General features: G+C 49.3%; 1 protein-coding gene across 2 annotated transcripts in view; it reads left to right on the top strand.

Moving 5' to 3' along the window:
* The window catches only part of SEC14L5 (SEC14 like lipid binding 5), a 60,735-nt gene that overhangs the window by 14,225 nt on the left and 20,660 nt on the right, over positions 1-25,850 (top strand). Inside the window, exons 3-8 of one of the 2 annotated variants that reach the window (XM_074965540.1) lie at positions 15,471-15,620; positions 15,756-15,887; positions 18,497-18,625; positions 19,610-19,829; positions 22,573-22,685; positions 25,053-25,082. In XM_074965540.1, the coding sequence (XP_074821641.1) occupies positions 15,471-15,620; positions 15,756-15,887; positions 18,497-18,625; positions 19,610-19,829; positions 22,573-22,685; positions 25,053-25,082 (774 nt within the window). The remainder of the gene's footprint in view (positions 1-15,470; positions 15,621-15,755; positions 15,888-18,496; positions 18,626-19,609; positions 19,830-22,572; positions 22,686-25,052; positions 25,083-25,850) is intronic. The other variant, XM_074965541.1, reaches the window with a different exon arrangement.

The raw sequence follows: 25,850 nt of genomic DNA, 5'->3' as shown, positions 1-25,850 counted from the left end.
TTCAGTGTGACCTGATGGTTTGAGGCCACAGTACCATGTTGTGCTGATGCAGTATGAACAGCATGACATCCTAATGCCCAGGTTACTGTCATTGGACAGATACCAAAAATGTCAGCCCTGGTTAGACACGCTGTCTTAGCTGCCTTCGCTTGTCCAGTTTCTGTACCCCCTCCATTATTACACAGAGGGAGAGTGAGCAGCATCAGTCTGAGCAGACCGCCTCTCATGCATTCCTCTCTAGCTGGTGGTGTGGGATGGTTCCCACGTACTGAATATTAAGTGTTGGATAAATGCTCTTTGCTGCTGAGAGCAAATGGGAGCAGCTATTTGATTCATCCAAGGCTCTGAAACAGCTGCTGGTTGCATTTGTTTACTCTGGACTTTAATACGTGTATTTTTGGGAACATCAAAAAATTCTTTCCCTTAACTGCCTTCTGTTGTTGGTGCTCAGTATGTGGTACTGAGGCAGTGTTGGGGCTGAGACCCCTGTTGGCTTGGAATTATTTCACTTGAATAGTTGGGAGGGACTGACCCCAGAACTACATTCCTTTTGGGTGGCTCTGCCCTAGAATTCATGTAAGTTTCCTTTCACTGAAGGAGTCCATACAGTGTGTTTCAGGCCCTAGACTCTTCCTTCAGTCATATCCTCTCTCTTCTTGCTTGCAGACACATCACCATGTACTGTAATGATGTGATCTCAAGCTGAGCAGGGTCATTGTAGGCCAGGACCTGGATGGGAGAGCTCTAAGGGTCACCAGAGCGGGGTGTTAGTTTTTCAGTGGACTTGTACTTTTATCAGTACTGAATCAATGCCCGGGCATGGTGTTAGGGGGCACTGTGCTGTTGGAGATGTCCTTATTATTTGTATTCCAGTAGTGCCTAAAAACCTGCTTGGGCCCCACTATACTAGATACATTGTGTATAAAGAGAAGATGGTCCCTGCCATGAAGAACTCAATTGACAAAGTAAAGTTGAGGACCCTGGGCGCTTGTGGGTGTTACATATTTCGGGCAGAGCACTTTCGGTAAGAGAGTGTAAGTCTGTTAACCAGAGTGTCCTGGCCAAATTCCAATCTGGGTTATGTCCTGCCTACCTGAATTCCCACTGCAGGTTCTGGAAATGACTGGTTGAAACTGTCCTGTCTTGCAGGGAAGTGCACGTGCATCACACCCTTGTGCATTTTATTTGTCATAACTTGGATCAAACTTTTCACGGGTCTGTATGTGTCCAGTGATACATCTGGCCTGCTCTGCTCCTCTCCCCAAGAGCCCTGCTGCCCCTGGATGCTTTGCTTCACTACCTTCCTTCTCCAGGGTACCAGACTTTCCCCAAAGTGGGACAAGGGAAATGTGTCCAACTAGCGATCGTTCCTGAGTGGAGCGTGGCTTCTGGCCCCACTGCTGAAGGGTCGTTTGCAGAGTCCAACATATCCTGGTGGTTGATCATGTCTGGATCTGTGTGGTGCTTCCTGGGGGTACCCAGGGTTGGGAGGCACCTCACTACTGCCCACCCTTAGTGCGAGGAAGCCTTGTCTGTGCCTGGCATTCAGCTTCCCCCACTCCACCAGCCAGGTGCAACACACGCACTCCCCTCTAGGTTAGTAATGGGCACATTCAAGCCCTGTGAGCTTCTCCCTGGAGTGTCTAGCCCCTGGGCACTCGTGGTAGTCACAGATTTGCTGCTCCCAAAGGACCAGTACATCCCAGCTTACCAGGTCCACTTCAGATCACTGCTCTGCTTAGCTCACATCTGTCTATAGTGAAATCCAGTATTAGTTTAACAAAGCTCAGAGATACAAGTAGCAGCAAGTAGAAGTGTTGGAAACAAATGGCTACATACAAAATAAAATCATAACCTGCATTTTAGAGCCTAGAGTTAATTAACAAGATACTCTCCTATCTAACCCGGTATTGCTCGCCCAGAATCTTTGCAGTGCTTTACAGCCAGCTGACTGTGACCCTTCTCTTATGAAACATCCCCTATACGCTGACAGTTTGCCTCCTTGGTGAAGGATTCTGTGTATCTCTGTGCACTTCAGGATATACCAGCCCTTTGTCTTTATTCATACACAGGATACCCCCTGCGGTTTTTTACCCTGTTGATTTTTGCAGTCTGTCCTTGTGTACCTGTATTCAGTATGCAAATAGACATACCATGCACAAATGGCCAGATGGAGAGATGGGTTTCAGCTACCTCCTGCCTGAAGGGAACATCTCCAAGCTATGTCACCTGCTGGGGTCCTGCCTTAATGCCAAGACCTTAAGAGCATCATTTTTCTCCTCTAAACTCCCTCAATATTATCTGTACATATATTTCACAATGGTTATGATGAGCAGTGGGCTACTGGCTCTCAATGGAGACCTCTCATGCTGCTCTTTGGTGAACTGTTATGCAGATATCTGACCATGGGTGTCCCTGTACAACTTTAGGTGCTGCACCCCCTGTGTCCTCTGCCTGTTGGCATCAAGACGACCTTCGGTAGGTTTGTATTTAGATAACAAACGAAGGCGAATACTGTAGCAGAATAGCCTGACTGGAATGGTGTTTTCTGTCGGGTGGGAGATGGAGCAGGTCAGTGATTTCCAGGATAAGTGGCATCCAGCTACAGTGCATGTCATGGTCCTGGAAGGTCTGCTGTGTTGCCCAGTTGTGGATGCATTGTAATAACCAGCTGGAGCTAACTGAATCGTTCCTTTCACCGAGTCTGCAGGAATGAGGCAGATCATTGGCTCCTGTCCAGAAGGCACTAACACTAGATCAGTGTTTATAGCTCTGGAGTCCAGTGGATCTCTTACTGGCAGTCTCTGGGCTGGAGTGGAAGTAATTTGCTCAGTCGCAGAAGGCTCTCACCTGTCTCCATAACTGCTTTGCATGTTTTTGGAGGGGCTTTTCCCCTGGTGGAGTCCTGACTCCTCTACCTTCCCTCCACCCCCAACCCCACCCACGTTATCTCTTGTGTTACCCTTGGGTAGATAAGAGACAGAGTTCTCTTACGATGAATATCATGAAGATTCTTTATTCTATCTGCTGGACACACATATGGCCCTTGGTTAGCCTAGGAGACCAACCATAGAGCCTGAGCTGCCATGTCTCACCGCACAGGGTCTCCCTAAGTGCTGGCCTGGCTTAACCAGACACAGAAAGGACTGCTGGCTACAGTCCACTCTCTCTTTGAGCCTTGGATGGTGGTTGACACAACATCTGAACCATAGGGTTAGAAGGGACCATACGGGTCATCTTGTTTAACAGCCTGCCAAGATGCAGGATTTGTTGTGGCTGAACCATCCAAGAGAGATGGCTGTCCAGCCTCCTTTTGAAAACCTCCGGTGAAGGAGCTTCCACCACCTCCCTAGGCAGTTTGTTCCATGAGGGAGGGTGTCAGCTCTTTCTAGAGTCAGTCAAAATGTGTCTTCCCCCACCCTGCCTCCCCACACCAGCTAGAAGTGGCTACTAAAGAGCAATGCAACACCCCTCTCCTCTCCTCTGCGGGGGCGGGGGGGGGGATGCTGCTTTGGAGCTTTTCAGCCCCAAACTTGACGACATATCTTCTCTCCCCTCTTTCCCTCCCCCAACACAGACGACCCCCCCCCCCCCAGGTTCCTCTGCAGTGGAGGATTGCATTGAGCTAGAACACAACCTTGAGGAGTCATGGTAATTTGCACAATGGTAAATGTGACTCTGCGTAGGAAGGGATACGTTGTGTTTTGATGTGGTGTCAGCTGGTCTCAGTTGGCTCTAAGGTGAACCCTACTGTTCACAGCCCATTCGCATGACACAGCGGTCTCTGTCTACGCTGAGTGCTTCACATCATGTTAGCTAGTGGGGCCCTCCAGGTTATGTTGTAATGCGAGGTAATTTTTCCAATGTGGATGAGCCTTCATGCGCTTGCTAGACCCCTGACTGGGTTTTGCATGCAGTGATTTGTCCTCCATTTTCTCCCATCTTGATCTGTGCGCTTGGGCCTGTTGTTCTTTCACACCACTGTCTCCAGACAGCCCCACTGTGGGAGCCACATGACCACAGAACCACTCTGGAGCAGCATTTGGCAGATGTAGGCAAGCGCGATTCCTCTGAGCCCAACTGCCAGCTCTCCTTCACAAATAGCTGCCTGGGTAGGCAGGGGACTCCTTCAGCATGGCGCTGGAGGCAGTGCAGGCAGAGAACAAGCAAGAAGGTTGGTGCCTCACCTCGTTTTACCCAGCCTGCTGAAGGAGCTTTCTCCTAACGTGCAAGGTCCAAACCAGTCACTTCAGCGGTAATGTGTACTAGCGGGGAATTTGTGAAGCCTCTCTCTAGCCTTAGAGAAGTGACTGGCATGGGGAGAAAGCCAGAGCTGTTCTGGGAATCGTTACGCAACACTGTGCTGACTTACTGTATAATCCCCTTCAGTTTCCTTTCATGAGCCGAGAGGATAATGTTCCCCTCAAGGATATTCTGGTATGAGGCTAAATAACCTAATTCTGAGCGCTGCCTCTCCAGAGCACGCAGGAACTACTCGGGACTCGGCAGGTTCTGGGCTGAAACGTCTGCACATGTACAGCAGAATTATGCTGGTGAGGTGTTTTATTGCTTGCTCTGCTTTGGTGCTTGGCCGTCCGTGCTGTAACAGGCAGAAATATCCCAGTCCGGACTCCTGAGGCACATCTGTTGTGTAATCTGTTTCTAGGTCACTTGCCTGACGGGTTATGGAAACCCACAGAGGAGAAGCAGGAGGAGTTGTGTAAAGATCAGATGCCCTGGGCATGTGCTCACATTCTCTGGGCATACTGGATGGCAGAGGGTGGGCAGGAATGCATCGTCTACTCCCTTATCCTGTGGAGAGGGGGTAGGTGAGAGGGTCACTACAGATGTGGGGAATTGTATTGAGTCACCTGCACCTTCTCTTTTAGACCTTTATCCTGTGAAAGGGTTTGGGGGAGGATATGGAGGCTGGAAGGTGAGGGATAGGAACAGAGTAGCTTGGGTGGTGTAAGGGAGGGGAATGCCCCCTCTTTTCAGAAGGATTGTGATTTTTTTAGAGTGTAATTTCCTTTATTGGAGAGAGATCTCTCTCGTGTGGCACTCTCACTCTCTCGGGGTCCCCCAAGGTTCTCCCAGCACTATAACTTGACCCGAGTTTGGCTGGCTGTAAACATGGCTAATCCTCTGGGAGCTAACCCTGTGTCTAGGTCTGGGACTGTAACCAGTTCATCACACTGTTTGGACCCCTTAACCATGCTTATGGAACCAGGCTGGCCACTCTCTTCCTCTGGCTGCGTGCACGTTGCTCCACATGCTGCTGGGGGTGGTCTGTGTGTGGTGCATGCTGAGCTGGTCTGGGCTAGCAGAACAGATCAGGCTGTCGTGCACGGAGACACGCTTGGCAGTGCGGACTTACAACCATGGCTGACACATGACTGGTGTGAGGCAAAATGCTGCTGTGCGCGTAACTCAGCCATATTGGTTGTATCCAGTCAGATGGTGTTAGCCGATGGCCAGGGGTGTTTGGTGAGGTGCCAGCTATGCCCGTTTTATACCATCTGTGACTTTAACCGCTAGGACGCACTGTCCCTTCGCGGCGGGCAGCCCGGGCTAGGCTGACGGATGCCCCAAGGTCCTAACCACCCGTGACTTTAACTGCTAGAGCTCAGAGCTCCTTCGCAGCGGGCAGTCAACACTGACTGACAGGTGCCCCAATGGCAGCACTAAGAGCCTCTCCACACCCGTGACTTTAACTGCTAGAGCTCAGAGCTCCTTCGCAGCGGGCAGTCAGGATTGACTGACAGGCACCCCAAGAGTTTGCCCCGTGGAGGCGGCACAACTCAACGCTAGGCTCTTAGGACTCTCACCTAATGGCCAGGCTTTATAGCCGAAACGGCTGAGGTTCTTTAATTGTGTTGGCTGCTTTACAGTAAACCAGAGAAACAAGTCAGGCTTATGCCTAAATGGTTACCAAAATTTATTAAACTAGATTCTAATCATGTGGTTACAAAATTGCTAGTGCCTACTTATTTAAATGTAGAGATGTTACACACACAAACAAGTTACAAAACTGAAGCTACAATCCCAAAGAAAGAAAACACAGTATAGAGCTCTATTTCAAAATATGTGTACACTAAAGATAGGAGATCAGGTGTGGGTGCTCCTTACCCACCTTGCATCTCTCGATTCCAGCGGTGCCAAGCCAGGATCGGTCACTCAATTCCGCGGAAAGACGAATAAGGGACAAGGCTTAGGGACCCTCTTAGCTGCAGAAGCCTTGGGAGGCTGTCACTTATCTGACCAGCAGATAGATAGTGAAAAGCACTCAAAAATCATGGTGCTGTAGGTCCCCTACTTATACCTCTGTACTCCTTTATTCTCTTTCTCCTTTCTATGCTAAATTGGGGCTGGTCTGTCGGGGTGACGCCAGCTCTCGCAAGAGTAGTTCACACTTGCAAGGGAGAAACAATAAGTTTCGACTACTGGACACTTCTTTTATCAGGGTAAATATTTTTCCACCTAGGATGTTGGTGTGTGTGCATCATGCTGTTTTAGTAGGGGCTAAGAGCCATGTCTGTCACAGCGCCTCTGCCTGCTGTGAGCCCAATTGTTGTATACGTTCCCAGAGGCACATTGTCGCAGCACACCTGTGCTTCTCTCAGCTTCAAAGGCTGTGCTGGAGTGCCCTGGTGTTTTGGCTCCCGTGTGTTTCCAGCAATGCTGGGCTGGGGGGGGGGGGCTGGCTGTCTGGCTACAGATGGGAGTCCCAACTTTGTTCCAAAAACACGGTAGTACTTAGGCCCGGTGTGCATGTTAGGGTTTGTGCTTATATTTCCCATTGTGGCTGCAGCTTTGCTGTTGGTAGCGCTAGACAGGACTCCAGTCAGCCACAAGTGTGCTAAGCACAGAGTTACCTAACCCTGCTCAGATCAGGTCTACGCTGCTTGGAACACTGGTGGCCACTGATGGGGTGTCTGCACCAGTTCTGTCGCAGTTGCTACCACCAGTGAAGCTGCATTGATAGTACAGCAGTGCAAAAGCTGGTGCTATAATCTGAGGTAGACAAGGCCATAGAACAGGTTAGGCCTGAATTGACAACCATTGTAGACCCTCCTTTCAAGGATAAGGGGTCTGTGTGCAGCCTAAGGAAAAGTCCTTTTGCTAACTGTTATGATGAGATTTGGCACTTGGCTAATCGGGTGTATTCAGGGGTTGGAGTTGCCCAGGCAGCTGCTGCAGCTGTTCAGATCAGGTGCTCGGGGATTTTCTCCTGATCTGGTAATAAGTCAGCCCTGGAAAGCGATTGTAGCAGGAAGAGGCAGTTCCACAGTCTGTGGCCTGGATTCTGGTGTGGAGCCTTGGCAGATCCAGGCTGTAGGATTTGCAGGAAGTGAAAGCTGGAGGTGAGCAATGCTTTGCTCAGTGAGTGTTTGTCCCAAGTGGGTCACTCTGAAAGGAGGGGGACGGGATGACTGAATCGCTCATTGCTGTACGCACTTGAATCATGTTGGATTGCCTACAGACCCAAAAGGAACTTAGCTCTTGACTAGTCCAGTGCCTGCAGAGTCATGACTCCAAGGGGCTTGGAAGAACTCAGGGAAGAATTACTGCAGCAAGGAGCTGGAAGGGCAAATGCAAGCAGGTTAGCTTGTTCTAATACTATGGCTGGGAACCTGAACGGGACTTAATGTTACATTTGGCTGTGCTGTTTTTCTGTTTTGCATCTTAAACTCCATGGGGGGGGAGTGGCAACTGCTGGTTAATGTCAAAACTCTTCCTCCTTTCCCCTTTTAGGGTTGTGATTACTGCCTGTTGGAGGAGAAATCTGCTGGTGGGTCTAGCTGCTGAGGGTGAAAGCTCAGCCTCACACTTGGCTTCCGCTTAGCAGCGCACCCCTGTATCTCTGCAGTGATGAAAGGGATACCAGAGTGGTCAATAGTGCTTTATGGGGTTTACCAGAGCACTGTGGTGCAGCTCTCCAATGTCGTCTCCACGTGACCCACAGGCAGCTGCCACAACCTACTGTAGTTTTAGAGTTGCTGTTTGTGTAGAGAAGATTAGCAGAGAGCTTAAGGTTGACATGTAGAAGAGGAATCCTTCTTCAAACCAGGAGATAAAGCTTATTTAAGATGTGTGTTTGGGCTGTTATCTTAGTTATTCCATAGGGGCTGTGTGCCTACTTCTAACAGGAAGGAGTGACTCATTAGCAGTGACTCATTAGTTAGTGGCTGCTGTTTCTAAGCTTGTTGTTACTGGGGTAACCTATTCCATTGTGGGGAAGGGGAAGGCAGAGCAGTAGTGGTCTTTACTCTAGGTTGCAGAGTGGACTCCAGGTACCAGATCTGTGCTTGAATTAAAAAAGCAATGTGTCTCCTTTGCTTTAAGATGTTTCACGTTTTTAGATTTCATAGCGATTAAACCAACCTTTTTCTTACTAAAGAGGCCATATTTAGGCCAAATTTGACTTTATCTTTAGGCTTTGTGAAAATGAGCTTTTTACCAAACCTCTGGGCCAAGCAAGATGGCTTTGACCTTCCCAAGGAAACAGCTGGGCAGAGAACTGCTGCCCTGCAGCATTGCATAATGTACTTGTGCAGTACACAAGTACTGGAGCAACACTGCCTAGAAATTTGGCCTATAAAGAGAATTGACTAGTCTTACTTCATTATTTTAGGAGTTGACCGAGCAGCAATATGCGTAGCGCACAGGCCCGGAAGGAGGCCCATGCTAGGGGAAGTACCAAAAATAAACAGCATCAGGAGTGGAAAGTAAACTGAATATCTTAAGATCAGTTCCAACAATCTGTATTGGTAACATAGTTAGTGACAGGCTGATTTATACAGTGACCTAAATTGATAGTGTCCCTTTGTGTGAACTAATGCTTCATCCCAATAGATGTGCTGGAAAGGTGTCTGTCGTCTTGATACCTGAAAGAAAACACATGTTCAGGGGCCTTTCCTAGAAAGAAACTGGCCCTGGGCAATGTTTTGCAGTCTTTTGCCGCCTCCTGTTACTGTGTGACTTGTGTTCTCTGGGCTCTCCCTCTGCTGGTCTGGGCTCTTTGCTGGAAGCAGTGGTTTAGTTCCTACTCCAACTCGCCTCCTAGGAGGTAGTAGGGTAACCTATCCTGGAGAGTCAGGATTGAGGACACCAGGACTGACTGCCAGGAGGAGATGTAAAACTGAGGAAATAAAGGAAAAGGAAGGGCTGCTCCAATCTCTCAATTTAGGCAAATGCTGTGCATTACTGTACGCTTTCCCTGGCAATGCAGGTTGTTTTCTTGACTTGGACTTCCTTTGGACAGTGAAGCTAGACTATCAGTTTCACTTCCTCCCCAGCACCCAGTCCTGCACTAGCCCAGTGCTGCAGATTGCATTACCGACACTACAGAGGAAAGTTTTTTAAAATTGAGGAAGTTTTCATTTTTTTTAAACTTATGGCAACTTTTCTATTCCTGTTCAGTTCTGTGAAGCACTTGAGGATCCTCTGCTGAAAGGCATTAAGTGAAGAGAATGGAATAATACACAATGCAAAACCCATTTCCCCTCCTCAACCCCAAATTTAGCTCCATTACAAACCTCTAACCATGGCATGTGAAGCATTCATGTAGTAAAACTTGACATCACTTCCAGACCTTGCCTCCTATGCATGGGACACCCCTACCCCAAGCTTATCTGCAAGGCCTCCCCCGAATTTTGTCCGTGTTTGAGTACCTCCTAATAACCCACTGCCATGCTGCTTATTGTGAATCAAGCTGATATGCATTCAAGTTGCTCTACTTGTCTGTCTGTCCTACAAGCTCCTTGGAGAGGAGGTTTTATGGAAAGTGCCTAGTATGGTGGTGGATGCAACTGTAAATAAATGAACAAACAGGAGCATGTACTGTACAAGGGGCTTATGATTCCTGCTGAGGTCCCTAGGGCAGACAAACTGAGGAAGATGGTGTGACAGGTTGGATCACAGAAACTCCCTTGGGAACTGCCAGCTGATGTGCCAAGACTACTTCTGCCCCTGCTTTCCCCTGGCAGCTTGGGACTTCAGCGCCCTGCCTGGTTTGAGCCAGACCCACTAGCCTGCTGCAAACCCAGACCCAGGTCTGAACCACGTCCACTAACAGCTGTAGGCTTAATTGAAAGCAGCTTAAGAAGTGTTCTTGTCTTTAACACTCAGATGCCCAACTCCCAATAGGGTCCAAACCCCAAACAAATCTGTTTTACCCTGTATAAAGCTTATAAATTGTTTGCCCTCTAAAACACTGATGAGAGAGAGATGCACAGCTGCTCCCCCCCCCAGATATTAATACATACTCTGGGTTAATTAATAAGTAAAAAGTGATTTTATTAAATACAGAAAGTAGGGCTTAAGTGGTTCCAAGTAATAACAGACAGAAGGAAGTGAATTACCAACTGAAATAAAATAGAACACTCAAGTCTATATCTAATACAGTAAGAAAACTGAATACAGATAGAACCTCACCCTCAGAGGAGTTCCAGTAAGCTTCCTTTTACAGACTAGTCTCCTTCTAGTCTGGGTCCAGCAATCACTCACACTTCTGTGGTTACTGTCCTTTGTTCCAATTTCTTTCAGGTATCCTTAACCTCTCCACCCCCATCTCTTGAGCTAGCTGAAGACAAAATGGAGGGGTTTCCTAGGGGTTTAAATAGACTGTCTCTTGTGAGTGGATACTTCTCCCTTCCCCTGTGTAGAATTCCAGCTACAGGATGGATTTTTGGAGTCACATGTCCATGCATGACTCGGAACTTACAGGTAGCAGTCATGGTTCAAGGACGTCAAGGACATGAGGATGTGAACGTCCTCATGTAGGCTTCTTATGTGGATTGGAGCCTTCCAAGATCTGTTGTCCGTTAAGTGCGTCTTGATTGAGCACTTAACTTGAAACTTCCTTTCTAAAGAAGCTGACCAAAAGCCTTACTAAAGCTGTTCAAAATCAAACAAGTACACAGCCAATATTCATAACTTCAAATACAAAAATGATACATGCATACAAATAGGATGCAGAGTAACAGCTGTGTTAGTCTGTATTCGCAAAAAGAAAAGGAGTACTTGTGGCACCTTAGAGACTAACAAATTTATTTGAGCATGAGCTTTTGTGAGCTACAGCTCACTTCATCGGTCTCTAAGGTGCCACAAGTACTCCTTTTCTTTTTACAAATAGGATGAATACACTCAGTAGATCATAACCTTTACTGAGATGTTACATGGCATATGTAGCATAAAACATATTCCAGTTATGTCATATATACATTCATAAGCTTATTTCTATAAAGCCTTATGGGGTGCACCGTCACAGGTGGAAAGGGTTCTTCCTGCACCAGTCTCGTGGATCCCTTTGGACTTCTTTGCTGTTGGTGCAAATGGAGGCTGGACTCAGCTATACGTGGGCTACTGGGTTAAGTTGCCAGGAACTCCCAGTCAATAGAGAGCAAATATGATGGACTTGGAAGACTCTCTTGTGTCACACACAAGTGCAAGTTCCTTCAGCCAACCAACCACAGAAAGAAGATCAGCTCAGATGTCATTATGTGCACAATGCAGCCTGCATGGGGGCTGTCAATTACCAAAGCAGTGTGTACACCCGCAGCATCTGGGAGGCTGATTTCCCACTGCCCATGCTTGTGTGGCCTGCTGCTGGGAATAGCACCTGCCCTTAAAATAGCACAGGCTTCTGAGGACACATTCCAGCTCCCCTGCTCTTAGATCTCTGAATGGAATGGTATCAATTTCAGGCGGTCAGCAAGCTCAAATATCCAGAGTAGGAAGAGAGACTATCCTGCGTGGAATTCTGGCCTTCAGAGCTCGCATCCTTAACTCACCCTCTGCCTGTTAGCATGTTCATCAAGTCGTGTCCCCACATCCTGTATTAGTCTCTGCAGATCTCCTCAGGTCTGTAAGGCCTTCCATTAAGGCCATTCTCTTTTGATGAAAGGATGTTTTAAAGCAAATTTAAAAGCTTCCCAAAGCAATTGGCTAATCACCAGAAGTCTAATCTCACCAACACGATAAACTGTCTTATTGGCCAAAGGCATCTTATTGTTCAAGCAGCTTGATTTGCTACAGGTTTTCAAGCCTCACTGGAATATTCACAATGCCAGACAGTGCCAAAGGATGCTTCTAGATATCCGGTTCCCATGCTGCACTTTGTTCTAGGGTCACAGAGCTAGGCGTGCATCCCTAATTACCTGTTTTCTGAAACCTGCCATTGTTAGCGTACCAATCTCTCTTACAGAAGAGGAGGATGGGGTTAACGTTCCCTGCTTCCCCCACCCTCCTCCAAATTCATGACCTTCGCTGTCCCAAGACAACTGGTTTCACCCTCTTGTCCCCTGGAGGAAAAAAAACAACCACCTCCTCCTCCCACCCCCAAATTTTTCCTGGAGCATTTAGGCAAGGGTTACTTCAGGCAGTTGAGCCCAGCCATTCCTTGGCATCAGATTCTCAACACTGGGCCAATGAAAGCTGCAAGCTACCCCTTGGGCCACCAGGGTGCGGTATTACTTGGCACCTGCCTTCATCATTTCTGACTTGTATAATATATTATACATGCTGTTAACACTCCTGCAAAGATACCAAAAACCCTATTATGACTTCATACCTCCCCAGACTAAGAGCATGGCCACAGGGGGTAGAAACTGGTACAGTAGCTAGAAAGTGACCAAAGTGCTGGCAAGGACACTGCGCTGTCAGTCTGGCACTGGCATGGTTCAAAAGCCTGGCTGCAAATTACAAATATTGTCTGTTTGAGTATCACCAGGCCCATCTTTTTTTTTACACACACACACACACAACCTATGTGGCTCTGAATTGCCCTACAACTCTTCAGCAGCTAGCTTGACAGAGAAGTCAAAAGTTCAGCCTTGCCTCAGTGAAGGCATCAGACAGCCAAGTCTACAGGCTCAAGGCAGACGAACATGAACTGACCTGCTCTAGCGATCAGCTGCAGTTCAGGTATCCTTTGTGCTGCACAGTCACATGGCAAGTTTAAACCCCTGCAAACTCCTATAGAATTGGCGGATCCCTTGGGTTTTGCTGAAGGCTTTTGTCTTAAGATAAAGATGGACCAAGGAAGAACAGCAGCTAGTTCTTGACACCTGCTCCACTCTTTGCTCCTGGCACCTGCCCTTAGCTGGGGAGAACCTTTCTGATAAACTAGCATTAAAAATATTTACAGAGCAAGATGAAATTCAATAAATACAAGTGCAAAGTACTACACTCAGGAAGGAAAAATCTAAAGCATACATACAAATAGCAAATAACTGGGTAGGTGGGAGTACTGCAGAAGAGAACCTGGGATCACAAATTGAATGAGAGTCAACAATGTGATGCGGTTGCCCAAGAAAAAAAGGTAATAGCATCCTGGAGTGTCATGTAAGACACGGGAGGCACTTGTCCCGCTCTGCTCGGCCCTGGTGAGGCCTGAGCTGGAGTTCTGTCTCTAGTTCTAGGTGCCACGCTTTCAGAAGCATCTGGACAAGTTGGAGAGAGTCTGGCGAATGGCAACAAAAATAAAAAGTTTAGAAAACCTGACCTGTGTGGAAAGGTTAAAAAAACTGGGCAGGTTTAGTCTTGAGAAAAGACGACTCATGGGTGACCTCGTAAGTCTTCAAATTTGTTAAAGGCTGTTATACAGAGGAGGGTGATCAATTCTTCTCCATGTCCACTGAAGGCAGGCTAAGTAGTAATTTGGTTTAATCTGCAGCAAGGGCAATTTAGATTGGATATTAGGAAAAAAATTTCTACCTATAAAGTAGTTGTCCCCAAATGGTGGGGCATGGCCCCTTAGGGGGGCCTGGCACGGCAAGGCCTGGGCTAGCCCCCATGGGCAGGAGGGGAGAGCTACCCAGCTCCACTGTGTCCCCAGACAGAGCCCTGGCTCCAATCCCCTCCCGCCCCAGCCTCAGCCGTGGCCCCTGGTTGCGGCTCTGCTCCCGGTCCCAGCCCTACCTCCAGCCGTGGCTCCAGGCTGCAGTCCCGCTCCCACCCCCCAGACCTGCCCCCAGCTGTGGCTTACCCTTGGGATAAGGGTTGTGTGTGTGATGTGAAAAGTTTGGGGCCCACTGCTATAAAAGGTTAGTTGAACTGTGGACTAGGCTTCCAAGGGAGGTTGTAGAATCCCCATCGGTGGAGGTTTTTAAGAACATGTTGGGCAAACAGCTGTCAGGGATGGCCACGGTTTACTTGGTCCTGCCTCAGCTTGGGGGTGGACTAGATGACCTCTTGAGGTCCTCTCCAGCCTTGCATTTCTAGGGCATTTTACTCAGAGAGGCGCAAAGGGAGTGAATTTCATTCTTCTGAATTTACCTGTCTCCAGCCAGGGCTAATGTAGTGCAAGTATCACACAAACACTTCATTCTTTATCCCCTGTTGTTGTGTTGCTGGGGCCATGCACAGCTCTGCTAAGGCACTTCACTTCTGACTTGCAGCTATTCCGGTTCTGGCCTCTTCAAAATGCTGCTCGGTCAGGCAATACTTTTGGGACATGCCCAAAATTGGGAAGAGGGAGGAAGGAGGGTTGGGAGAGGATGGAAATTAATGTAATTGTCTTACTTCTGACCTTATAGGGCTGCACCTCTGGTCTCCAGAGGTGGAACGCCATTCCACCAACCCACAATAATCCCCTGGCTCTCAGATACCTCACATTACCACATAACCTGGAGGGGCCCCGTTAGCTAACATAATGTTCCCGTTGCGCTTTCCACCTCCCCCATACCAATAATGGAAACTGTCCGCTCCACGCCCCTCCCCTCCATTACTGCACAGCCAAAGCTTCCTCGGCAGAAGAGCTTGGGCTGACGGCAGAGCAGCTGGGGCTAGAGATGGAGAGGGAATGAGGACACAGCTGTGGCTCGGGGCAGAGCAATGGGAGCTGGGGCTGGGGCCAGAGCTGGCCCGGAGGTGGAGCAAAGGGTGGCACTGGGGGAAGAGTGGGACTGGCCATAGCTCTCTCCCCACCCCTGGGACCTGCTGCGCCCCCCCCCCCCGAATGTTCCTCCGTGCCCCCCTAGAGGGTTGTGCCCCACAGTTTGGGGACCACTGATCTAGACTGTCCCTGACAGGTGTTTGTCATCCTGTTCTCAAACCTCCCACGACACAGATTCCACAACCTTCCTAGGGATTAGCTAATCCCTGCTTTAGTAAAGATTGGTGTGCAGTTGTGCAGCATGCTATACTTAACCCTCTGCATTAGCTCCTCTTTTCTGAGATGAAAGGGATTTTGTAGCTCTGTGGCCTGACAGCAGAGGTCTTTATGAATGGCCTGGTGGCTGAGGCTCAGGGCTGGTCTACACTACAAAGTTAGGTATCACTCCCCTGAGAGATGTAATTTAGCTCATCTAAGGCCTGGTGTAGACTCCGTTGACTTAGCTAGCACATCTTGGAGAGGTGGACTTACGACAGCAACAGAAGAGCCCCTTCTGTCACTGTAGTAAGTGTCTACACAGCTGTAGCTCTTCCAGTGTAGGCATAGCCTTATTCTTCATTGCGTCTCCTAGGCTTACGAGAAGCGCTTTCCCATGTGTCCAGAGATCCCTGTCTTCCTGGGCAGTGAGATCCTTCAGGAATCCAAGAGCGATGATGGAGCTGTTCATATCGTCGAACGGAGCTGCAAACTGAACGTGGACGCTCCACGGCTGCTGAAGAAGGTGAGAGCCTAATGCACACAGCGTCTCCGGGCTTCCTTGTGTCTGCTGCTTTGGGCAGTAGAGTCTGGAGCCGTGGTGACCGCTCTGCTCCCACATCTAACGTCCTATATGGCTTTGTTCTTCCTTCCTTCTCAGATCGCTGGGGTAGAGTACGTCTTTTTCATACAGAAAAACACCGTGAACTGGAAGGAGCGAACGCTCCTCATTGAGGCTCACAACGAGACTTTTGCAAATCGTGTTGTCGTCCTTGAGACGTGTAGCTACTCGGTAAGTGCCTCTCTTCCCAAGCAGCCTTCCTCTTCCTCTTGACCATGCGGTGAGCCAGAGCAGCTGAGCGACCGTAGCAGAAGCCTTCTGCCTTGGGATAACAGCCAGGTGAGGGCGCTTGGAGGAGTGTGGATGCTGGGCCATAATCCAATGCGAGTTGGAAGCCCGTTGACCTGGATTGGGGGCTCCATTTTGATGGGCACCTGAAGGCACTCCCAGAGGTGGGACTGCTCAGCAGCTAGCTCATCTGGGGGGAAGGAGTTTCCTTGCCTTGGCTGGAGCATTAGGTCCTGGGGTGAGATCAGAGAGCAAGGTGGGGCTCTAGATTTGATGTAAAGTGTTCCCCTAGTTCTCCGGGCTTAGAATTAGAGTTAAGATGGATGTCTGGCCAGTGTTGGGGTTTGGCCTTGGCATGATTCTAGCAGTTTAGGGAGGAGGCCCGAGTACTTATTGTGATGAGAAGTTGAGGTGGTGGGTAGGGGAGGTAGTTGGGGCAGCTGAATTCTCGTACTGCTCCCAAATGAGCGCAGTTCCTGGCTTCCCTGTCATGCTCTTTCTGTCCCCGGGACTTCCAGATTGCTCCTGTGTCGATGATTTAGATAAAGTTCTTATGCTGCTTATCTGTGGCCTGAGAAGATGTCACCCAGCGTGTTCCACTTGTCGAGTGTTTGTACCATATCGGTGCATCTGGGTCACAGGGGTTCAATCACCATTAAAAATAGCTTCATCTATTTCTGGAAGCAATCTGATACCTCACCATGTTTCCTAAACAAAAGTCCAGATCATGTTACTTACCTGCCCTGTCAGCACTTGTACGTTAGTGCAGCTTCTTGAAATCAAAGACGCTCGCAATGGCTGTTGCTCCTAGTGAAGCAAATAACTTAACCCCCTGCCCAAAAACATCTGTGTGGTGTGGTGCTCATGGAAATGATAATGGATCAAGTTTTTCCATTGCTGTCACCGTGGGTCTATCTCAGCTGCTGACTGTGTTGAGATGCTGCTCGGTGAACCCAGCAGTGATGCTGTGTGTATGTGTGTCAGTGCCAGTGCCAGATTTCATGCTACTGGGATTTCTCTGACTGCAGTGTGTTGAAAACCTTCCTTCCAGAGTGGAACTGCTGGGTTTCCGAGATGTGTCTGCTTTCCAGAAGGGAGGAACTAGTTGTCTGCATCCTTGAGATGCCCTTGTTGTCTACTTTTGCCCATTTCCTCTTAATTGTGGGAGTGTACAGGAAACAGGTTTTTCTCATGTTTCAACCCCAGCTGTGTTCCTTTGAGAAATAAGATCTTTCTCCGGCTGCTGCCTATAATCTCTATAGGGACATTGTGTTCTTGACCGATCTCTCTGTGCATGTGAGGTCAGTTTTTTTTGTACTCAGTTGCTGGGCTAAAACAGTCACACATCGGGGAAAGGCAGACCCCTCTATTCCTTGTCAAGGAAAGAGCTATGTGGGTGTTTTCCTTGAGGAAGAGAATGTAGGGAGACTGCCTAGAGAGGAAGGATGTTCTGTGGTAAGGCAGTGGCTGAGACTCAGGAGACCTGGATTTAGTTCCTCGTTCTGCCACCGACTTCCTGGGCAACTTGGGGTGAGTCATTTAATTTCTGGGTACCCGTTTCCCATCTGTTCAACAGGGGAGGATAATTTCCCCCCCCCCCCTTCCTTCACTCTGTCTTATCTATTTAGCTTGTGAACTCTTTGGGGCAGTGGCAATGACTGTCAGGTGCTTCCTCCTGGTAATCGGGCCTAGCAGTTGGAGCAGAGGTCAAAGCTGGATGTAGGGTCAGGGCTGGGCTGAGGGTAGCGCTAGAACAGAGATCAGAGTCCAGGGACAAGCCAAGTCAGTACCATAGCTGGAGTCCAGGTGTGGGCCAAAGTTTGAAGCTGGGTAGTCAGAGTCCGAGGGTCAGGAGGCAAGGGCTGAAGCGAGGTCGGAGTAGCACAAGGACAAGACCTGGAACTGGGCTCAGGCAAGGCTGGGGCAGGAACAGGCTCAAGAGCAGGCTGGAGAGTCGGTTACGCTGCGAGGCAGCAGGAGGGTTCCTGGCCAGGCAGTACTGTTGCACAGATTGATCAGCAGCTCTGGCATGCTTGGGGAAATAGATGACCCCAGGCTCAAATGACCCAGTCTCTGCTCAGGGACAAGCTGCTGCCGCACGCCTGAAGGCTGAGTCACGGCAGGCTCTGATGGAGGGCAGCTGAGCGAGCAGCCCTGCTTTGGCTGTGAGTTTGCTTCACAGTGACCATCTCTTGCTATATGCACGTACTGCGTCTAGCACCATGGCACTATTGTCATGCTCTTTCTACTTCTGCCATTACCATTTGGGGAGCCAAGCAGCAGAAGTGGATTTAGTCTTGATTTCCTTGGGTGGGGAGAATTCCATCCTAACAGCGGTTGTGCTCCGGATGTGTCCTAACGCTTCTGTCAGACTGAGCATCGCAGTCCTGATTAATCAGATCACTAAGTGCTGACAGACCTACATCCTGTAGGAAGCCCCCTGGTCTGCAGCCTGGGAGAGTGAACAGCCCCGTTACTGCCTGGTGTGAAGCCTGGCAGCCTTGGTCTGCTCTGCGCTGTGTGACCCAGGGCCTGTCTCTGTCTGAGTTTAGGTTCACCCCGAGAATGAAGAGTGGACGTGCTTTGAACAGTCTGCATCTCTTGACATCAAGTCGTTCTTTGGCTTTGAAAGCACAGTGGAGAAAATTGCCATGAAGCAGTACACCTCCAACATCAAGCGGGTGAGAGCTGGCTTTCCCCTAGCTCCGAGAAGTGCAGCTCAGGTGTCCACAGCCCATTAGAAGTGGGGAAGTAAAATGGCTGCTCAGGTCCAAGGTTGCCATGGCAGTGAGCGTGAAGGGTCATGAGATGCAATGTTCTCTAATGGGTAGATCAAGGGAGTGGGAATCAGCAGGAGACCTAGGTTCTGTGACCAACTCTCCCCCGTGCCGTTGCCATGAATAAGTCCCTTAGCCTCACTGTTGCCTGAGTTTCGTCCTCGGTAAAGAGAGAGAACGCAGCTCGAAGGAGCAGCTGGGCCCTGCCTTGGGTTTCAGTCTCTGTAGTAGAGCGCGGAGATTAAGCCACTATCCAACAAGCAAAACAACATGTTTGTTTGGATATCTCCATGAGAGGTTGGACGGGAATTATTCTGGGTGAGAGCTGCATTCCCTGCGCAGTCCAGGCTCCCTGGAGTCACTCCCTGACCAGTGTACCACACAGGAAGCTCCTTCCTGAATATGCACACAGGAAGGACAAGCCCTGGGTGCCTGTTAATTTCATGCCACTGAAGACTCCACTCTGATGGGATCTGGGCAGTGCAATGGTGTTAGTTTGATTTGACGGCCTTTTCCCTGGGTTTAGGGTCGCAGGGGAGCAGTGCAGCAAACAGGTGAGATGTGTAGGGCTGACTGACCCTGTTTTCTCCCCTCCCCTGAACCCAAACCTGTTCTTACCCCAGGCATTTTCCTGAGTAACAGCACGTTTTCTCTTCTCTAGAGAGAGCCTTTCACACTCCAAGTAAAATTCCCCACACGGGCCGTTCCACTCCCTTCTGCCTTGCTCAAAAGCTGCTGCATGAGGACATTAAACACGGGAATGTGCTCCTTCTTCCCTGGGCTAGGGAAACTCCCCCTTCCTGCTTATGGCTGGGACGCTGATCTCTCGGAGTACTAGAAATCCTTTCATGTGGCGTTGCTCTCTCTAATGCAAGCCTTCACTTCCAGGGCAAGGAGGTGATCGAGCATTACCTGAAGGAGCTGATCTCCCAGGGCATCACCTTCATCCCCCGATGGACGCCTCCACCAGTGAGCAGGCAGAAGGAAAAGAGGGCCCTGGCTGTGGGACGCAACCCTGGTGTTGTACCAGCGGAGTCCTGCGTGCATGGAACTAGCAAAGAGCAGCCAGGCAGCTCCTGCCCTGCTGCAGAGACAGCTAGCCCTGACGGTATGCTATCCCCAGGCAGCGGTGGAGGTTGGCAGTGTAGACGTTCCGGTTCTCACATTGGGACGTTTCTGCCACTTAACTCTTGAAGCTCCTGCAGCCTGATGTAAGAAAAGGCTCCAGCCCAATGTGAAAGTGTCTGCCTGAGCAGAAGGAAGTGAGAGGTCATTGTATCATTGCAGTGATACCTGCAACACTGGGAGCTTTAACCCAAGATTCCTGGCCCTTGTGATTGGGGTATGTCTCTAGGAGCTTTGAGAACAGCTGCTAGAGCAAGAAACTGAGGTCTGGGGCTCCTGGGTTCTGTTCCTGCCTGGCCTTGGTCATGTAGCTTCTCTATACCTTAGTTTACCAATCTGTAAAATGGTTTGAATACTTACCCACTGGCTAAGGAAGCTGCAAGGCACAATTAATATTGGTAAAGTGGCTTGAGATGAAAGGTGCTCTAGAAGTGGAGAACTCCACTTAGCAGCCAGGTGAGGAGTGCGGGGGGGGGATTATTGGCTTCCCTTTCTTCACGTATCTCTGCTCTTGAACTGCCAGCTCTGTACGACTCTCCCAGCTGCCCTCTTTCCATTCCGTTGTGGGTCTGCTGCCCAGCTTGGCTGGATCCGTGGCATAGGTGCTGACTTTTAGTTTTCTCCGGGGGTGCTCAACACTCACTCTGCCCCTTCCCCGAGCCTCCGATCAGCTGTTTGGCAGGGGCACCCCCGATCAGCTGTAGCTGGTGGTGCTGAGCACCCACTATTTTTTTCCATGGGTGCTCCAGCCTATGATCTGCAGTGAGGGTGAACTTAGGGAGTCTAATTTCTCTGGTGGGACTGAGGGGCAGCAGCGTGTTCTCTAGGCACATGATCCCCGTTGTGTGATACTGTAGCCCATTGTATCCAGGGTCAGAAATATTCTGCTTGATGTGGAGCTGGCCCCGAAGGGTCCCCTCTGCTCTCCTTTCCCTTCTGTCTCCACATGCTTCCAGCACAGCTGCTGGCCTGTGCCACGACTCTTTTGGTACCACGTTCCCTGTACACACGCGCCTCCAGCTGCACATCTGCCTGGAACTCCACACGCTGGCAGATGTGATCCCCTTGTCCTTTGTCTCGATGCCCTGGAGGGACCCTGCGCTGCACTAGCCACACAGGACAATCCTGATGGCGAAGAGGAGCTACTAAAGTTATTCAGGTTTCAGAGTAGCAGCCGTGTTAGTCTGTATTCGCAAAAAGAAAAGGAGTACTTGTGGCACCTTAGAGACTAACCAATTTATTTGAGCATAAGCTTTCGTGAGTGAGCTGTGTGTAAAAAAAAAAAAAAAAAAAAAAAAAAAAAAAAAAAGCGAATACTCACCAGCAACCACATACCACACAACAGAACCACTAACCCAGGAACCTATCCTTGCAACAAAGCCCGTTGCCAACTGTGCCCACATATCTATTCAGGGGACACCATCACAGGGCCTAATAACATCAGCCACACTATCAGAGGCTCGTTCACCTGCACATCTACCAATGTGATATATGCCATCATGTGCCAGCAATGCCCCTCTGCCATGTACATTGGTCAAACTGGACAGTCTCTACATAAAAGAATAAATGGACACAAATCAGATGTCAAGAATTATAACATTCATAAACCAGTCAGAGAACACTTCAATCTCTCTGGTCACTCGATTACAGACCTAAAAGTTGCAGTTCTTCAAGAAAAAAACTTCCAAAACAGACTCCAGCGAGAAACTGCTGAATTGGAATTAATTTGCAAACTGGATACAATTAACTTAGGCTTGAATAGAGACTGGGAGTGGCTAAGTCATTATGCAAGGTAACCTATTTCCCCTTGTTTTCCTAACACTCTCCCCCCCCCTCCCCCCCGACGTTCTTGTTAAACCCTGGATTTGTGCTGGAAATGGCCCACCTTGATTATCATACACATTGTAAGGAAAGTGATCACTTTACATAATCTATTACCAGCAGGAGAGTGGGGTGGGGGGAGACAAAACCTTTCGTAGTGATAAACACCCATTTTTTTTTTCATGATTTGTGTGTATAAAAACAAACATCTTCTGTATTTTCCACTGTATGCATCTGATGAAGTGACCTGTAGCTCACGAAAGCTTATGCTCAAATAAATTGGTTAGTCTCTAAGGTGCCACAAGTACTCCCTTTTCTTTTTGCGAATACAGACTAACACGGCTGTTATTCTGAAACCTTTTTTTAAAGTTATTCACTCTTTCCCCCTGGTGGCTGTCCGTGGAATAGCATTTCAGCAGCTTCCAGACTGGCCGCCATCCCCTCTTGCTGTAGGAATATAGTGGAGTGGGATTTTCCAAAGAGTCCAAGTCAGGTAGGTGTCCAGAAACCACTGAAATCCAAGGAGGTGGGTGCCTAACTCCCTGAATTTCCTTTGAAAACCCAAGTCAGAGTCCAGGGCAGCTTTGGGATGGAGGCAGGAATTAGAGGGCATATTGGCACCATTGAGTGGCTGACCCTGCTGTGATGCCGTACACATCCAGAATTACTGACTCAATCCTCACGCCCTAATTGTAATCAACATGTCTCCCGTGGACCCCTTGGGATGCTTTCCAGCCCTTCCCAGACAAAAGCCAGGCAGACTGTTGATGAAGGAGGCTAAGAGTGTTTGACAATTCCCAGTGGAAATTGTGTGTGTGTGTGTGTAAATAACTAACTACAATTCCCCAGATCCTCCACTCCTACCAGGACTTCTCCCCTGAGCTGCTGTTTTCTTCCCTCTCCAGCTGACAAACTGGACGCTGATTACATTGAGCGGTACCTGGGGCAGCTGACTCCAATGCAGGAAAGCTGCCTGATCCGACTCCGTCAGTGGCTGCAGGAAATGCACAAAGGCAAGGTAGGCAGCTAGAGGCAGAACTCCCTGCCTGGAGACAAGAGGGGAGCTCTCCAAAGAACTGATGGCCTCTCGGAGGCAGCTTTGCTTAGCAGCTTGATCATGTAACTGGGATCCAGGAACCTCTGGGTTCTAACCCCAGCTCTGCTGCTGATTGGCAGTGTGGTCTAGGGCAAATGACTGCTCTGTGCCTCGGTTTCCCCATATAAAAATGGGATTGTGAATAACTCACATGTGCTGAGGCTTGCTTGATAGTGGAGTGCTATGTTAAGACAGCTGTTTCCTGATCAGCTTTAGGTGAGTCATATCGCTGCTGCCAAGGCAGTACAGAACACCATGCCATCCTTTCTTCTCCGCTGCTGCTGCTGGTGGCACTGCCTTCAGAGCTGGGGGCCCGGGCAGCAGCTGCTGCTCTCCCACCTCCCAGCTGCAGGCAGTGCCGCCACCAGCAGCAGTGGAGAAGTAAGGGTGAGAATACTGTGACCTCCTAATAGGCTTGTGACCCTCTTAAGAACATAAGAACCGCCATACTGGGTCAGACCAAAGGTCTGTCTAGCCCAGGATCCTGTATTCCGACAGTGGCCAATGCCAGGTGTCCCAGGTGAGCCTTTTGGGTCAGGGCCCCCAGTTTGAGAAAGACGGTGGAGAAAATTTTTTGTGGGTGGTCACGGCATAAATAGCAAATTTTGTGGATGTGTAACATAGCTACGAAATTTGCTATTTATGCCGTGACCAACCCATGAAAAATGTGTGATTTCTCTGCAGTTTAAGTCAACCCCTTGTAGTGGTTATCAAGTGGTCTTGCTTCCCTTCAAAGTCTAGCTCGCTGCATCTGTGGGGTAGGGTGAGAGAACCTGCTAGTCACGCTGTGTAGATCAGTTGAAAACCTACACACATCCCAAGGCTTTTGGCAGACATTGCTCACTAGAGTGGTGGGTGATAATGCCTAGCTTTTATCTAGTCCTTTTCCAGGTGGGCTTCATAAGCTAACTTGCCTAGGGGCTGCCTTAATTTTGGGAAGAATTTTGTTTAAATCTATTTTTTATGAAAATTCTGTATTTCAAACTTGATGCAGAAACTTCCATATTGAGGAGCAGGGTGTGTCTGTCTGAACTCATGCGAATAGATGGCACTCAAACCAAAGAGTAACTACTTGAACTGTCCAGAGACTCCAGTGTGGGGATCAGAGTAGAGTGATTTGCAAGTGCAGCCAGAGCTGATCACAGCAGTTGGGTGCTGATCCCAGGTTGCGTTTGGCTCCCACAGGCCATACTGGAGATTGTGAGACAAACGTGTCCCTGCCACTCCTCCATTGATTAGAGTGCTGTTACACTGGGGAAGAATTCAGCCTCGTGTTTAGTGGGATGCTTTCCAGACATGCCCTGATGAGCGAAGCCTGCTGGCTTTTCTGGATGGAGATGCCCAGCCAGGGCTGTGCTGTGCAGTGTCAAACGCTTGTGTGGAGGAATTGTGCCTGACTGCTTGACGTTAGCAGTGCTAAGTCCCTGGTTGGGTCTAACGCACAAACCCAAAAAACCTTGTGCCAGCAGAACCAATGTCCAGGCTCAGCACTGTGAAATGCAAGCGTGGGAGGGACATGTTCAAATCTTATTACTCCGGTTCTGGGTCCCTCCCCTCCATCCTTACTGGGCATTTAGGGGGCTAGAAAATAGTGTGCTGTGTTCCTGGGGAGCAGGGAGGCAGGGGAGCTTCGTTACTAATTGCAGCCCTTGATCTGGCTCCTTAGGAGTAGGACTGCGCTGTGAACAGAGCAGCCCGTTCTGTCCTGCCTCGCCCACAGCCAATAGTCCCATCAGGCCTACAGGATAGGTTATGAGAGTGGGTGGGGATAGGCTCCAACCCGCTCTCCCTCTCATTCTCTTACCCTGATTAACTAACACTCTCAGTTCATGACCAGAGCAGGGGAGAGGGGGAGCGTGCAGTAGTAAGAAGAGCTGTGGTGGTTAGGTGGGACTGAACGAGGCATCTGAGACAATGACTTCCCACTCCATTGGTAAGCGGACTTCCCACTCCATCCTTCTGAGAGGCAGGGAGACTTGGCAAAGAGATTTCTCCTGACCTTCCAAAAGAAAACTGAGTTCACGTGCAGTGCTACAGCTGGCTTCTGCGCATGCTGCTTTACAGCTGGGAGCGGGGCTGGGACAACTGCTTTGGCTTGACAAGCCTTCTGCAGTCCATCCAGCAAAACCGCATGGACTCCTGTATCTTATGTGCCAGCTGTCAGGCATCCTGCCCGAGCCACCCTTCGCTGAGAGTGTGACGGGGAGCCACATGTGTGATGGGTCAGGACCCAGGTTTTGAGCTGGAAAGCACAGTGTAAATGCCTGTTTGTTTGTTTTTTTCTTGTAGTCAGAGGCTGGGGAATGGAAGCCGGAAAAGGTAAAATCTGGAGCACGTGAGCAATGTGAAAGAGTTGCCCCTAGGGGTGTGTGTGGGTGTGTGTGTGCGCGCGCACGTGTGCTCTTCTTGGCAGCTGTTTTGTTGTGCTGGATCCACTAATAGGGTGAAATTGACTCTGCCTTAGTGACAGCTGTAGGTAGCCTTATGCACTTCTGGTAGGTTTTGTGTATTCCCCATGCCCTTTGTAAGCAGAGTGGATGGTACTGGCAATTCAGACCTCATCCCAAACCCCATTTATTCCTTCCTTGTCTGCTTTGTAGAAGCATAAACAGCTTATCAGGCGGGTACTGAGTCAGACACTTGTCTCAGACCATTTGAACTCGCTTCGAGGAGGCTGATCTCTTACTGTGACCTTTTTTTTATTTTTTTTAGTTCCAGGGTAAATGTCCCTGTCACCTCTCCAGAGGCTCATTGCAGATCTCCGTTCCTGGGAGCTTGCCCCGTTAGATGTTTGTTTTTAAATGAAACACTCCCATTGTCCCGTTGCAGTGTCCATTCTCTGCTCCTTCCACAGCAGTAGTCAAGTGCTTTGCTGAATAAAGCCTTCCATAGCTGGAAGGCCAGCCAGAGAGAACTGGAGACTGTAAATGATGCAAAAACTGCAGATTCCTACACAGAGCTGTAAGCAATGGTCTGTGTGTTGCTGTTAAAGCAGCAGGTATTGGTACACCAATAATGAGAACTACAGGAGCATCTTCATTTTCCTGCCTATGGAAATTACTGTCTCTGGAATGGTCTCAGCCATCT

This window comes from Natator depressus, chromosome 10 (genome assembly GCF_965152275.1).
Source record: "Natator depressus isolate rNatDep1 chromosome 10, rNatDep2.hap1, whole genome shotgun sequence".
In the NCBI taxonomy this organism is placed as follows: Eukaryota; Metazoa; Chordata; order Testudines; family Cheloniidae; genus Natator; species Natator depressus.
The sequence above is the reverse complement of the archived record's forward strand: the minus strand, read 5'-3'. Positions and strand labels throughout refer to the sequence as shown.